The sequence below is a fragment of the Malus domestica genome, chromosome 05 (assembly GCF_042453785.1).
Source record: "Malus domestica chromosome 05, GDT2T_hap1".
Lineage (NCBI taxonomy): Eukaryota > Viridiplantae > Streptophyta > Magnoliopsida > Rosales > Rosaceae > Malus > Malus domestica.
Genome location: NC_091665.1, coordinates 4396247 through 4410560, shown reverse-complemented (window position 1 = coordinate 4410560; position 14314 = coordinate 4396247). Strand labels below are relative to the sequence as shown.

Sequence of the window (14314 nt, the reverse complement as noted above, 5' to 3'; positions counted from 1 at the left end):
TTTTATGTTTTGGTTCTTTTTTTTTTCCAAACACTTTTTTGCCGGTTTCTACCATTAAACTTCTTTGAACTTGTTTCGGCGACTTTGTTCCAATGAATGCTTCATTTTTCAACTTTGATTTGGTAAGCCTATATTACAGTAGTACATTTCCCGGATGAAAGAATGCCTAATGCCTAATGCCTATGCATTTGCACTTTCGGCATTAACCTCTACGTTCAAGGGGTCATTTTATACCAAAAAGTTATTCTATCAAATTAACCATTTCTAGAATAAGAAGCCAAGGAAAAAGAGAAATAAATAAACTGAGGGGAAAGGAATACAAATGGTGGCACTATTTCAGAAAGTAATGAAGTCTCAAACGAAGAAAGTCATGGAAGAAAAATCAAAATACACATGCTTCCCTCACACAACCAAAAAACACAACGTTGAATGCGTATGAAATGCATATCTAATATTTTTCTTCCAAAAATACTCATAATTTTGGGTGCACCTTATGTTTAGTCCTGATCTAACAAGAACCTAAGATAAAGACCTAAGTTAAGGTTATGAATCTCAACTATTTACAGACGCCTGACATGTACGTACAGCACCGAGACCATAGGTCCTTATTGGATATGATTGGAATAAAATACTAACACTATAAATTGTTCGTGGTGCAGATAAGAGGATGAGGATGAGGACGATGATGAGAAAGAGGAGGATGAGGGCACGAAAAAGGTAGACAACAGTTTTGGATGATTTTTTTATTAAACTTTGAGCTCTTTTGGTTAAATTACATTTTAGGATGGTTTTTGGTTAAATATTGATTGGCCCAAACCCTTTTCATTAAAGCTCTCTATTATCTACACTAAGGAAAGGAGATAGGATTAGCCTTATAATGGGTTAGCAATAATATGGTTCAAATTTGCTTTTGGCGAGAATCGAACCTAAGACCTCTCACTTACAAATGAAGAAGAATATCATTAGACTGTAGTACTAAGCGGCCACTTTTAAACAATTCTTAAACATAAATATTAGATAGATGGATAAATAAGTTATTTAGTGCCAAATATTTTTCATGGTCTCTATGGTGAGACCCTAATTTAAATTGACCCCAATAATAAAAAGGTTGTTAATCGTCATCCTAGGGCGGAGTCTGTAAACCATCATAGCCCAAACAGAAAAATGAAACATATTACATAACATGTAGTGATTCTACAATATTAAGTTCACATAATTTAGGCCTAACATAATATGGATCTTGGATATTTGTCACTCATACTCACAATAGAAATATGAAAGAAAAAAATAAAAATAAAATTAGGCACAACTCGTGGAACCTACAAAGCCAGCCCGCTTAAGAATGGTTTCGGTGGATTGGATTATTTGCTCGGGTGGCAATGTGTTCAGCAATGCCAACATGGACCTATTGGGTTGAACAACTGATTTGAGTCTAATTCGAGCTATACCTCACCATAGACCTAGCAAACTTGTCGTGTGCATTGTGTTTGTGGCATTTTTTTGATCAAATGCATTATTTTATTACGAAATATCGTGTCAATTGAATTATCTTAACGGGTTTAAAAATTACCCAACTCATTAAAATTAACGAGTTACCTAATACAACCGGTTTGCACCCATTAAGAACAGTATATTAATAAATAATCAAATACAAAAATTTCAGACAAATTACTAAAATATTAACATTCATAAGTTCTTTTTGGTTCACTATACAACTGCAAAATTATCATTAAGCACTCCATCTACATGTCACATAAATATACTTCAAAGCACATCATATTCCTAATGTGGGGTGGCGTATCTACTCACGTTGAGAGAGCTAAGAATTAGTTTAACGTGTTAAAGCAGGTTACCTACAACTAGACTTGATTTAACCCATTATTTTAACAAATGCTTAACATGTTACCTTCAAATAGATTTGATTTAACCTGTTATTTTAACAAGTGTTTAATGAGTTGACCGGATAACTCATCCGGCCCATTAAGCCTCGACCGAAATCTAATTTTTGTTTCAGATTATCATGTCAAGAATGAAATTGCCAAGTCTACCACGGTTTTGTTAGAAATCATATGTGCATTCGATATAGGAGTTCCCAAGCAAAAACTATGCAAGGTATGCCCAAGCCCAAGACGAGTAAGGCCTAAGACGTGAGCCACACATTAGACAAATGTCTCATTTTTAAGAAGGCCTTCATATTATATACCATATTTAAAAAGCCCAGGATATCAAAATCAATAAAGGTCTTGTATGCATGCAGCCTCATGTCACAATCAACCTTCACTGCAGTTTGGGCATATTGACATATTGGAAGTATTATTGAACAAAAATAATGGATGTGATTGAACATAAGTGTGTAGAAGGTTAAAAATAATGTGTTTATTATTTTCCTAAAAAAGCAGGTGAAATAATAATAATTTATTGCATAGTTCAATTTCAAGGGTAAATTTTTAGGAAAATTAATGAAAAGGGTTTGAAAACTTTGAGTTTTAACGAAAGGACAAAATAAAAAGTAAAGTGAATAGTATTATGATTGATTTTTTAGTGTAAAAATATGGTTTTTTGTTAAAATGAACAGTACCTGAAACTTTTCGTTAAAGTTCTCTAAATTTTTTAGCACTTGTGGAATTGTACATCACTTACATAAGATGCCTTTAGTAGTTAGAACTTAAATACTTGTTCTGAAATTGAAAAGAGGAATACCTCTACCCCTAGATCAAGTTTATATTTCTATTAGTTTTATCTAAATTTACAAGCGGTATTCTACACTAACTTCTATTAAAGAGAGGGAGAAGAGTTGAACATGAAACACAATAAATTAAAAAAGAAGATCCTAACCACCAGATTAATCCATCGCAGCAAACTTGACCTTATTAGTTAGACCAAGTCTTAGTTTCGATGCCATGTTAAGGGCCTTAGTTTATAACATAATGTATATAATTTATCCCCATGCGTTCATCATTGAGTTTCACACGTTTATATGGGATTCATGTGTTTTCACAGAGCCATAGAAATAGGCTTCTTATTATTTATTTTCCCTCTCTTTCCTGTCGACAGTTTGTATGCAATTTAGGACATATTTATTTATAAAGAATGAGAATTTGAATCATTTTAATTCTTGAGTTTTCAGCATTTATTAAAATATAGGTATTCCTCTTAAGAGTTGGAATCAATTTAATTATTAAGTCATTTAGTATTACGGTCTGATAGTACTTCTTTTCACTTGTAAATGAGAGGTCTTAGGTTTGATACTCATCAAACACGAATTTGAACCATATTATTGGTAACCCATTGTGAGGCTTAACCCACTCCCCCATTCCCTTAGTGTAGATAATATCTTCTTTTTTTTAATATATAGGTAAGAAAATCATTTTGCTTCTAAACTTTCCCTTTATGTTTACTAACACGCAATGAATTAAAAAACTGTTATTTTTTTTTTCTTAAAATCAATAATCAAATACTTAAAAATCAATAAACATATCAAATAGGAAGGGCTGGTTGATGCGATTTCCCATCCTCACCTTTCCTATTTTTAAGTTCTTTCATTCCCTCAATTTTTTCATTTCTTCTTTATAATTTTTTGAGTTAAGCTCTTAAACTCTTTTTGTCTTTTCTTATTTGTAAGCTCTTGAACTTTTATACAATTTCTTGAGCAGATTTAAATGGAATCTTGTATTGTGACAAATTTCACTTTATTCATTGGAAACTATTGGATCTTTTTTATTATTTAAATCTTTATATGATTGGCTACCTACCCTTAATTGGTTTGGGTGTAACTATTTTGACCCTCCTTCATTTAAATTGCTCTTCTTACATGTTTATTTGTTTGTTTTGCAAAATAAAATTTCAATAAAGAGAGAAGTCACTTGACAACCAAGTCTAGTATAATCAAGAGAAGCACATTCAGAGCCACACTAGGAATAGTTATTCTATCCCAATTATAAAACCCATCAACTTTTGAGATGCCTACATCGTCTGCATGAAACGTCGTAGATTTGAAAAGACATCAACATTACATATAACACAAGCAGAAGACTCTGGCACCAATTCATCGTGTTCCCTATCTTGACTTAAGTTCTACATGTACGCTTTATTAATTTTGTTTCGGAATGGCTGTAAGCCCGTAAGGCACTGTAATTTTGGATGGTATTTAACAACCTAAGGGCATGCTCGTCGTGTAAACCAAAAGGAGATATATCCACTGTAAACCAAAACAATTCTTACTTAGACATGGTTGGTTCAAGCTTAGCAAGGAAAAAACAAAAGCAAAGGCACATGGTTTTGTTCAACCTTTAAGTTACTAAATAGAAATAGAAAACCTAAACTTATTCATTTGCATGCACTTTAAAATGGAATCCCGCATGACACAATGAGACTCTTATAATTATTTTAAAAAGAAAATGTTAGGACATCATATTTTTTATTTTTGTACAACATTGGTATATCATTTGATGTGACAAGTGATGTATACATGTCACGTCAATAACGGATTTATCTCATTTTATGTCAATTGTATACATCACTTGTCACTTGAAATGATACACTACTGTGATATCAATATGTGGTATCCCTCTAGCATTACTCATTAAAAAATTATACTTAAGGGCATCTTGTTTTTTTAGTCCCTGCTTATGAATGGTATGGTTAATTAGGCCAATTTTCTAGCAGTGCAAGGTTACACTTAACCGTATATGAGAAATATTATCGTTAAGTCACATAGTCACACCATGCATTAGCAAATAAGTATTGAATTCGCCAATAATTCAAAATTAAAAATTCATACTGTAACGATAATCTCACCTATAGTTAAACAAAAGAGTTCACTTTGAACATTATACTTACAAATGAATATGAATATTATGGCTAGACCATTGTTAATCTTCATGAATCGAAGAACATATACTATGTAATCTTTGTATTGAAAGCAAGAACTAGAGAGAAAGTAGAGAGAAGAAAGAGAGGGAAAGAATTTATGAATATATTGATTTCTTAACATGTAAGTAATACAACAATCTGTCTTATATAGACAGTCACAAAGCTATTAATCTAACTAACTAAATCCATAAGATTGTGACAAGTGTCATGATCATAGACCATTGAACACATACTCTAACATCCCCCTCAAGCTCATGCTTTGAGCAACCAAGCATGAGGTTGATACAATGTGTTTGAAATAGAGTACCACTTAAGCCTTTGGTCAATATATCAACAAACTGATCTTTTGAGGAGACAAACTGCACTGACAACTGTTTCTTGGCTAACCTTTCTCGAACAAAATGCACATCTATCTCAATATGCTTAGTCTTCTAATGTTGTACTGGATTAGATGACAGTGTAATGGCAGACAAATTATCACAGAACGGAACAGGAAGCAAGGGAATGTGCATAAATGCAAGAAGTTGCTTAATCCAATCCAATTTAGCTTCAGTAGAGGACCTAGACATAGTTTGTTGTTTCTTTGATGACCCGGAGATCAAATTGTTACCTAAAAACACAACTAACCTAGTAATGGACCTCTTGTCATTGGGATCCCCTGCCCAATCAGCATCACTAAAGGCCTTGAGTTGTAAATCTCCTCTAGTGTATGTGACACCAACATTCAAAGTTCCTTTTAAGTACTTGAGAAACCGTTTTACAGCAATATAATGAGCCACCATAGGATTCTACATAAATTGGCATACCTGATGTACTGAAAATGCAATGTCAGGCCTAGTAAAAGTGAGGTACTGTAAGGCTCTTACAATACTTCGATATGTACCAAGATTTGCATAAAGAACTCTATCATCTTTAAGAAGTCTATTATAGGGAAGGTAAGGTGTATCACAGGCTTTTTCTTCAAGCATTTCAGTTTTTACTAATAAATCCTTAATATACTTAGTCTGAGATAGAAATAAGCCACTTACAGTCTTGGTAATCTGAATTCCCAAGAAAAAAATGTAGTGAACCCAAGTCTTTGATATCAAATTCAGAAGTAAGAGCATTGATAACCTGTTGAATGGAACTTGTAGCCTTCCCAGTGATTATATCATCCACATATAGCAGAAGAATCAAAATCTCATTATCAACATATTTTACAAACAAAGAGGAACATTAATATGTATTGACAAATCCCAACTCAGGCAAAAACTTAGTAAATCTATCATTCCAAGCTCTAGGAGCTTGCTTCAAGCCATAGAGTGATTTGTGAAGCTTACACACTAGATTGGGATGAATATAATCCTAAAAACTAGGTGGCTGAGTCATGTATACTTCTTCTTCCAAAATACCATGCAAGAAGGCATTTTTGACATCTAATTGCCTAATATCCCAACCAAAATTAGAAGCAAGAGAAAGTACTAACATCACAATAAGGGCTAAATGTTTCACTATTGTCTAAACCACGTTCTTGACCAAATCCTTTACGTACCAATCGAGCTTTGTGTATTGCAATGGAACCATCAGAGTGTTTTTTTATTTTGGAAATCCACTTGCAACCAACAAGGTTCTTAGTGGATGGCAAAAAAGCCAAACTCCAAGGACCCTGAGCCTGAAGAGCTTCCAGTTCTTCTTGCATATCTTTTAACCATATAGAACTCTTGAGAGCTGACTTATATGTACTTGGTTCAATTGTTGACAAATCAAACCCCCTCCCCCTCACGGGGAATATGCTAGCAAAGCCTTCTTCTTAATAATTCCACTGCTTCTAGTTTGCATTGGATGCAAATTGATAGGAGGAATGGACAACACTACTTAAAGAGTATCAAGATGAAACTCATTGTTCTCATAATATAGTGCAGTACTTGGATCAGGTGTCATAGAGAGCTGAGGTGAAGATTCATTTGCACTAGTAATGGACTGAGAACTAATAAGTGAATATGTTGTTTCTGGATGAATATATGGTGTATGAGATGGAGTTGGAGTTGATACATGTAATGATGTAGAAGTAGGAATGGGTGATGGTGACATAATCACATTGTTTGTATTGACCACAGATATAAGAAGATAAGATATATTGGGAACTGGTGAAGTAGTTTTAGCAATGGTTGATTGTGTCAATAAGTTTGCATATGGAAATTGTTGTTCATAAAAAATGACATGCCTAGATACATATATCCTTCTCTTAGACACTTCATAACATAAATACCCTTTGTACTTAGATGCATAGCCTAGAAAAGGTTGAAGCTTGGTATTGTTGAATGGTTTTAACAGAGGAAAACATGCACAACCAAAGATTCTAAGGTATGAAATAATTGGAACAATCGCAAACAATAGTTCAAATGGTGACTTATTCTTAAGAATAGCTGTGGGCATCCTATTTATAAAATAGGTAACAGTTTGGCAAGCATAGGACCATAATTGAGATGGCAGTTTAGCTGTTTGTAATAAAGTAACAGTGGTTTCGATAATATGCCTATGCTTGTGTTCAGCTAACCCATTTTGTTCAGGTATGTATCAAGAACATATACTATGTAATCTTTGTATTGAAAGCAAGAACTAGAGCGAGAAAGTAGAGAGAAGAATGAGAGGGAAAGGATTTCTGAATATATTGTGTTTGTACCATATTTAGGGCATTTGTATTTAGATCTCGTATAAATACTCGGGGGACTCAAATATAATTATGTAATAAATGAAGGGACAAATATGTAATAAGTGAGGAGCCCTTATTCTATAAAAGGACTCATCACTCTCCTCATTGGAGAGGCCAAGTTTTAGGCCATGGGAAGAGAGCACACAGAAAATAATCCAGAGAGTACATTGCCTCTAACCTTCTTGTATATTCACCATTTAGAGTGAAACAATATCAACATCAGTGTGGATGTAGCCTAAACATTGGGGTGAACCACGATACATCTTGTGTTCTTTACTTTCTTGCAGATTCACAATCGGATTACGTTGTTCCAAGACCTCTCGGTTTTGTGCATCAACATTTGGCGCCGTCTGTGGGAATCCACACGAAAGACTATGTCGATTATTTTTCATTTTTTTTCATCTCACCACCGTGAAACCTCACCACAATCTCCATCTTGAATCTGCAAAACCAAAGGAAACACAAACACCCCAACTTTCTGATTTCTTCCGCCCGATTTCGAGTACTCTCCGCCGTAAAAAATCAATTCTTTCGAGAAACCCATCTCGCAATGTTCGCTTGATTGGTTTCCCAGTTCAAGGAAGCGACACAAACGGCAAGGGCCACACTCCGGCCATGGGGTGAGCTCCTGGAGCCCACTACCATCAGCCTCCCCTCCTGTCTATCTGACATGATAACCTGACTCGCCCAGAACTTGAACCACTTCCATTCCAACTACGCCCTGATCGTGCTCTTCCTCAGCCTCGTCTACCACCCATTCTCTATCATCGTCTTCTTGATCGTCGCCGCGTGGCTCGTGCTCTACTTCTCTCGTGACCAGCCCCTCGAGGTGTTCGGGTTTGTGGTCTCGAACCAAGTCGTGATGGTTGTTCTTGCGGTGGTGACGGTTGTGGCTCTGGTCCTAACTCACATGTGGGTCAACGTCATCGTTTCGAGAGTGATTGGGGTCGTTTTGATTGGGCTGCATGAGGTGTTTAGAGAGACGGAGGATCTTGTTATGGATGATCAAGAATTGTCGTATGGGGCTCTGCTCTCGGATGATACTGACCCAAGTGGGAATTACACCATTATGTGACTGTTTCCCTCTAAATTTTATAAGGTTTGATGTTTCCTGTTTCGAAACTCATGCTCTGCGGATTCTGAAGATGTGAGAGCTTGGAGGTATTTGCTAAGCTGAGAATAGTAGCATTCAAGATGTAGCAGAAGCTGAAAGAGAAAGACATGCGGCAGAAAGTGATCATTCAAACCAGCCAGCCAGTGGAGATCAACACAACTGACCTCAGATGGGTTTTTCCATCAATCTCCTGGCAATTGCTCAACTCTTTCCGTCAAGCACTCACCAGTGATCTGATCGAAGTCTCATTCAACAATTGGGAAGCCTGCAGAAAGCGATCCTTTGAACCAAACAACCAGCGAAGCTGAACAAAATCATGATGTTAGAAATCTATCCTTCAATCATGATGTTAGAAAAAGAAAAGGGAGGATGGGCTAAACGTGGGCTGTACTAGTTGTTAAGAAAATATTTCAGAAAAAGAAAAGGGAAGAAATGAGTAGAAAGGAGAAGTGACAAGAATAAAAGCAGAAAGCTAGTGAGCTGGAAATGCAAGTGTGGGAGATCATTGCAAGCATCCAATGCAGTCTCCTCAGACTCCATGGGCATCGACCACCAGTAAAGCGAAAGCAGAAGGCAAAAGTAGAAAAAGGGAAGAAAATAATGAAAAAGGAAAAGATGTCTGGAGATGGAGAAAAGCCAAGGAAGTGGAAAGCATGGCACAATCATACCCACTATTATTGATGAATATTTTATTAAGTTATCTTCTGCAGACTAGAGCAATTATTGTACAATTATGCTGATGTATAAAGAAAGAAGGCAACATGCCAAAAAAAAAAAAAACAGCAAGCCCAAAGTAATGGGCTGGATTGTTATACGAAGGGCGAATGCCCATATGCCCAAAAGAATCAGGCCTTATGGCTTCAAACTCCAACCCTCATCCCTCCACTTAAGGTTCACCCTCTATTATCACCAACCAGGTGATCAAAAGTACGTCAAGTACTCCAAAATTATTCGGCAGCCTGCCGCTATTATTACCAACTAGGTGATCAAAAGTACATCCAGTACTCCAAAATTATACATGAGCATCACTCATGTCAATCATACATAAACATTTATGAGCATCACTCATGTCAATCATACATAAACATTCATGACCATCACTCATGTAAACATTCATGATCATCACTCATGTCAAAATCCATGAGCATCACTCATGTCAATCAACATACACATTCATAAGCATCACTCATGTCAATCAACTTCGAAAGCTTCATTTACAAAGCTCCGACTTCAAAAGTTTCATTTACAAAAGCTCCAGCTTCAAAGCTTCACTTGCAAAGCTTCACCTACAAAGCTTCAGTGCAGGGTATATAAAGACCGCCTCTGAACAACTGTCATTTCGGCCCATACATGGATTCAATTTGAAGTCTCCAGCCAACAGACTCTATTGACTGAAGACTTGGGGGACTACACTATGTACCATATATTGGACTTCCGCAACTGGGCCTCATAAAAAAATACTTGGGGGATTTAGCCCATTATTTATGTACTGAGGAGCGAACCCTTATTCTACAAAAAAGACTCCCTCACTTTCATTAGAGAGCACCCATTATTTACGTATTGAGGAGTAAACCCTTATTCTATAAAAGGGACTCCCTCACCATCATTAAAGAGCATCGCCGCCAGTTGAGCAACCGCCTCGCCGCGAGCATCACTCCTAACCCATCACTTATGTATTGAGGAACGAGCCCTTATTCTATAAAAGGGATGCCCTCACCATCATTAGAGAGCATCGCCACCTGTTTAACAACCGTCTCGCCGCGAGCATCAACTCTAGCCCATCATTTACGTATTGAGGAGCGAGCCCTTATTCTATAAAAGCGACTCCCTCACCTTCAACGCCACAAGCCGAGCCAACCAAGGCAACATAAAGCCACAAGCCGAGCAGCCTCACAACATGTGCTACTTCTAGTTGAGCATCATTTCACATTGAGCACCACCTCATATCGAGTATTCAGTTCTAGACGACATCTAGTTACTTCGGTCCACACATGGACTGAATTTCAAGTCTCTAGCCAAAAGACTCTCTTGACTGAAGACTTGGGGGATTACTGTTTGTACCACACTTAGGGCCTCTGTATTTAGATCTCGTATAAATACTTAGGGGACTCAAATGTAATTATGTAATAAATGAAGGGACAAATATGTAATAAGTGATGAGCCCTTATTCTTAACGTGTAAGTAATACAACAATCTGTCTTATATAGATAGTTACAAAGCTATTAATTTAACTAACTAAACCCCTAAGATTTTGACAAGTGTCACAATCATAGACCATTGAACACATAATCTAACAATAATGGTGGTGGTAATAATATATGAGATTTGAGATACATAAACATACATAACTTCTGACTTTATAATTCGAAGATGAAAACATATTAAACCAGTAAAAATAATGTTTATCTTGTTTGCAACATATGTACATGATCCCATAAACAATAATAGTATAATGATAATCTTATACATAGTTAAACTTAGAATGATAAAGAAATGTGAATGAATATTTCGGCAAAAGTTTAATAGTGCAATGAAAATTTTCCCATTACATAAAAGTTTTAATATTTATTAGTTTAGACACTTTGTTTAAGTACAAGCATCTTCAAAGTAGATGTAAAAAAATCCTTAGTGGACTGTTTTGACAAAAAGAAAGTGGTTTTCTGGTTCCAAAGGAGATGCCATAATTCTACATGGATTGAAATTCTCCACCTTGCTGTCAAATTTGAGGGCAATGTCAAATTTTTTTTTGTTTGAAAATAATGTTTGGTCCACGTATTTTTTTTTATTTATTTTTCTTCACTTATGGATGATTTTATTCTTAAACTTTGACCTATTTGATTTTATAAATAACCAAAAAACATTTTAATTTGACATCTCATTAAGAATAGGAGACTTTACAAAATGTTATTTCGTCACATTAACTATAAAAATACATTTTAATTTGACATCTTCATTGGAGATGGTCAAAGAGATCTTAAGTTCAACTCTCATTGATGACGAGTTTGATACCATACATTATGTGACTCATTGTGTGGCCAAGCATATCTCTACCTCTTAGTTTAATATATCAAAACATTTTGAAAATGAATATGCGCATGTGTAATATATTAAATGCAAACTTACTAACTGTTGAATAAAGCAAAAAGTCTCACATGAGCCATCTTGCAATACAAATTACAACTTATATCAAATGATTCCACTTCTAATTGCATCGAGGCCTTTTGCATAGAAATCTCACATATTGATTGCACAGATGATTAAATGGGTACAATATCGATGCTTTAAGTAATGGACAGTGACCCATCTCACTGAAACTTTAATTTGGTATTAGAGTAAGTTTTTAGATTTGGGTCCCAATTATTGGGATCATTTACAAACATGACCAATGTAGCTTCACGTACGTGCCAACTCCAAAGTGATCCAACTTAAAGGGGTGTGTTAAATAAAGTAAAAAGTCCACATCGGTCATCTTACATAACAAATAATAATTTATATCAAATGATTACACTGCCAGTTGCATCAAGGCTTTTTGCATAAAAACTGCACACTGTTGATTAATTGTACCGGTAATTAAATGAGAACAATATTGATACTATTAGTGTCTTATTTGAAACTTTAACTCTAACTAGAGTCTTACTATCTTAATTACGTATCCTCCAGAGATGCTACCATCCTCAGTGCTCTAGCTGCCCATAACCTTCTAACCATTTCTCTAATTTCATTTTTACAGCTACAAAATGGGGGTTATGTATCTATGGTGGTGATTCAAAACATTTAATATGTAATGTGATTGGTTGGGTGACTTTGGTCCCACTTTGCTTGCATAATGTCTCTGCAACCCATTTTATTTCTTCTCAATAATTGAGTTTTTTTTAATTTATTCGTATGAATCACAAATAATTGAGTTACTGAGTTGATACCCCCCTCTATCTCTCAATACGTCCGTCTCAAGTATTTATATATCGTTATTTTAACTGATGAAATTGGAGGATTGGAACTTTGAATTTTTATTAACATTTAAAAAACAATAATAATTCAATAGATTAACCATGCACACCTAAAGTCTTGGTTTTGAGTTTCCCTTTTCTACTATCGCTTCTATTAAAATAAAAATACAATATATCGAGAAAGGGTTAATTATCGGAATCGGTTATGAATCCTTACCAGTTAGCTAAACATATGTCCTTTTCATATATAAAATCTTGGATGAATGGAAGCACACAAAAGTCATTTAATTAACGTCGCAAAGTGTACGTATGATTACTATGAAGCCTTTTAATACCAAGTTGATGAACTTTAAAACCTCAGAAGGAAAACCTGCATGTTAAATGCTATTGCTACCTAGTTATTTCTTTCGATTTTTCTTTACTAAAAAAGAAGGGATATTTGCAAAGGTTTAATATTGCAATGTGTAACAACAAAACTACGTCACTACGATAGGACTAGTCCCAACTAAGTATCGATATCATCTTAGACAATGTTCTCCTCATAAATCTTGGGTGTCTAACATGAGTTACCTTAGTCAATAATATATGCACACAAAAAAAAAATTAAAAAGGAAAAATCTGTCCAAAAAAAGTGACATTTTGGTGTAGGTCGCAACCAAACCCAAAAGGTCAATACTTTCTCTCATGAATGTATACACATTTTATTAACTTGCAATGGCTTTAATTCAACACTTCGAATTTATGACATTATCAACAAAATAAAAAAAAATTATGACCATTATCTTTTGGGTGACTTATTATATACGGGAGGAAATAATAGCTCGTCAATGGCCGACTTCTGCATGGCCCAGTTGCCCACGTGGCCTTACGAGCGCCAAAGTTTGTCCTAAAGTTGATGATTAATTTTCATAACCAAGGGTAATTTGGGCATTACAAGTCAATTGATGAAAAATCTGAATTATTACAGAGACAATCTCACGGAATTGATTAGGTCATTTCCCTAATAGAATAGTGCCTGCATATTAGCCTGCATGATTAAAAGGTCAATGGGTGCGATGTTTGATGGGTGAGGGGCAATTCAGTCATTGCAGCTACGTGTGCGCCCAACGACCACTGAATTCCAAAACCGAACCCCCCGAGAGGGCAAGAGGCAATAAGCAAAGCTGACCTACAAATGGGCCAACTTATTATCCTCTCATCGCTATCTGCAGCTGTTGCCACTCCTACTGATAAATGTATGATCAATTCAAATATATATTATATATAATATTAAACAATTTAATTAGAGCAGCTTGTTCTGTTTTTTTTTTTAATTTAGGTACAATAACGATTGTTTAAAAAGTAAAAAATATTACTATCTTTCATCACACATGTTGACATGTTACGGTGTTAAAATATATATTCAAATTATATTAAATTAGATTTGTATATATTTGAATACGATTACATAACATGTAAATATATATACAAGTACATGCACAACAAACTTGGGATACAATCAAAAAATATTTTTGTATTTTTTTAATTGCATTTAAGCTTAATGATAAACTATATTATTACTTGAATGTATATTTCGAAGTAATAATTTGAGTGATACATTTTTGTATTTTTTTAATATAGCGTAGGTTATACCTTGCTGGCACTCGTATAATTACTAAGAACATGTGTGAAGGGAACCAAATGAGTCTG

General features: G+C 35.1%; 1 protein-coding gene across 1 annotated transcript; it reads left to right on the top strand.

Moving 5' to 3' along the window:
• The first annotated feature begins 8179 nt into the window (after positions 1–8179).
• Positions 8180–8639, top strand: LOC103402222 (PRA1 family protein E-like). Its single transcript, XM_008340967.1, has 2 exons — positions 8180–8184; positions 8306–8639. The coding sequence occupies exons 1-2, from the start codon at positions 8180–8182 to the stop codon at positions 8637–8639; spliced, it is 339 nt and encodes a 112-aa protein (XP_008339189.1).
• The last annotated feature ends 5675 nt before the right edge of the window (positions 8640–14314 follow it).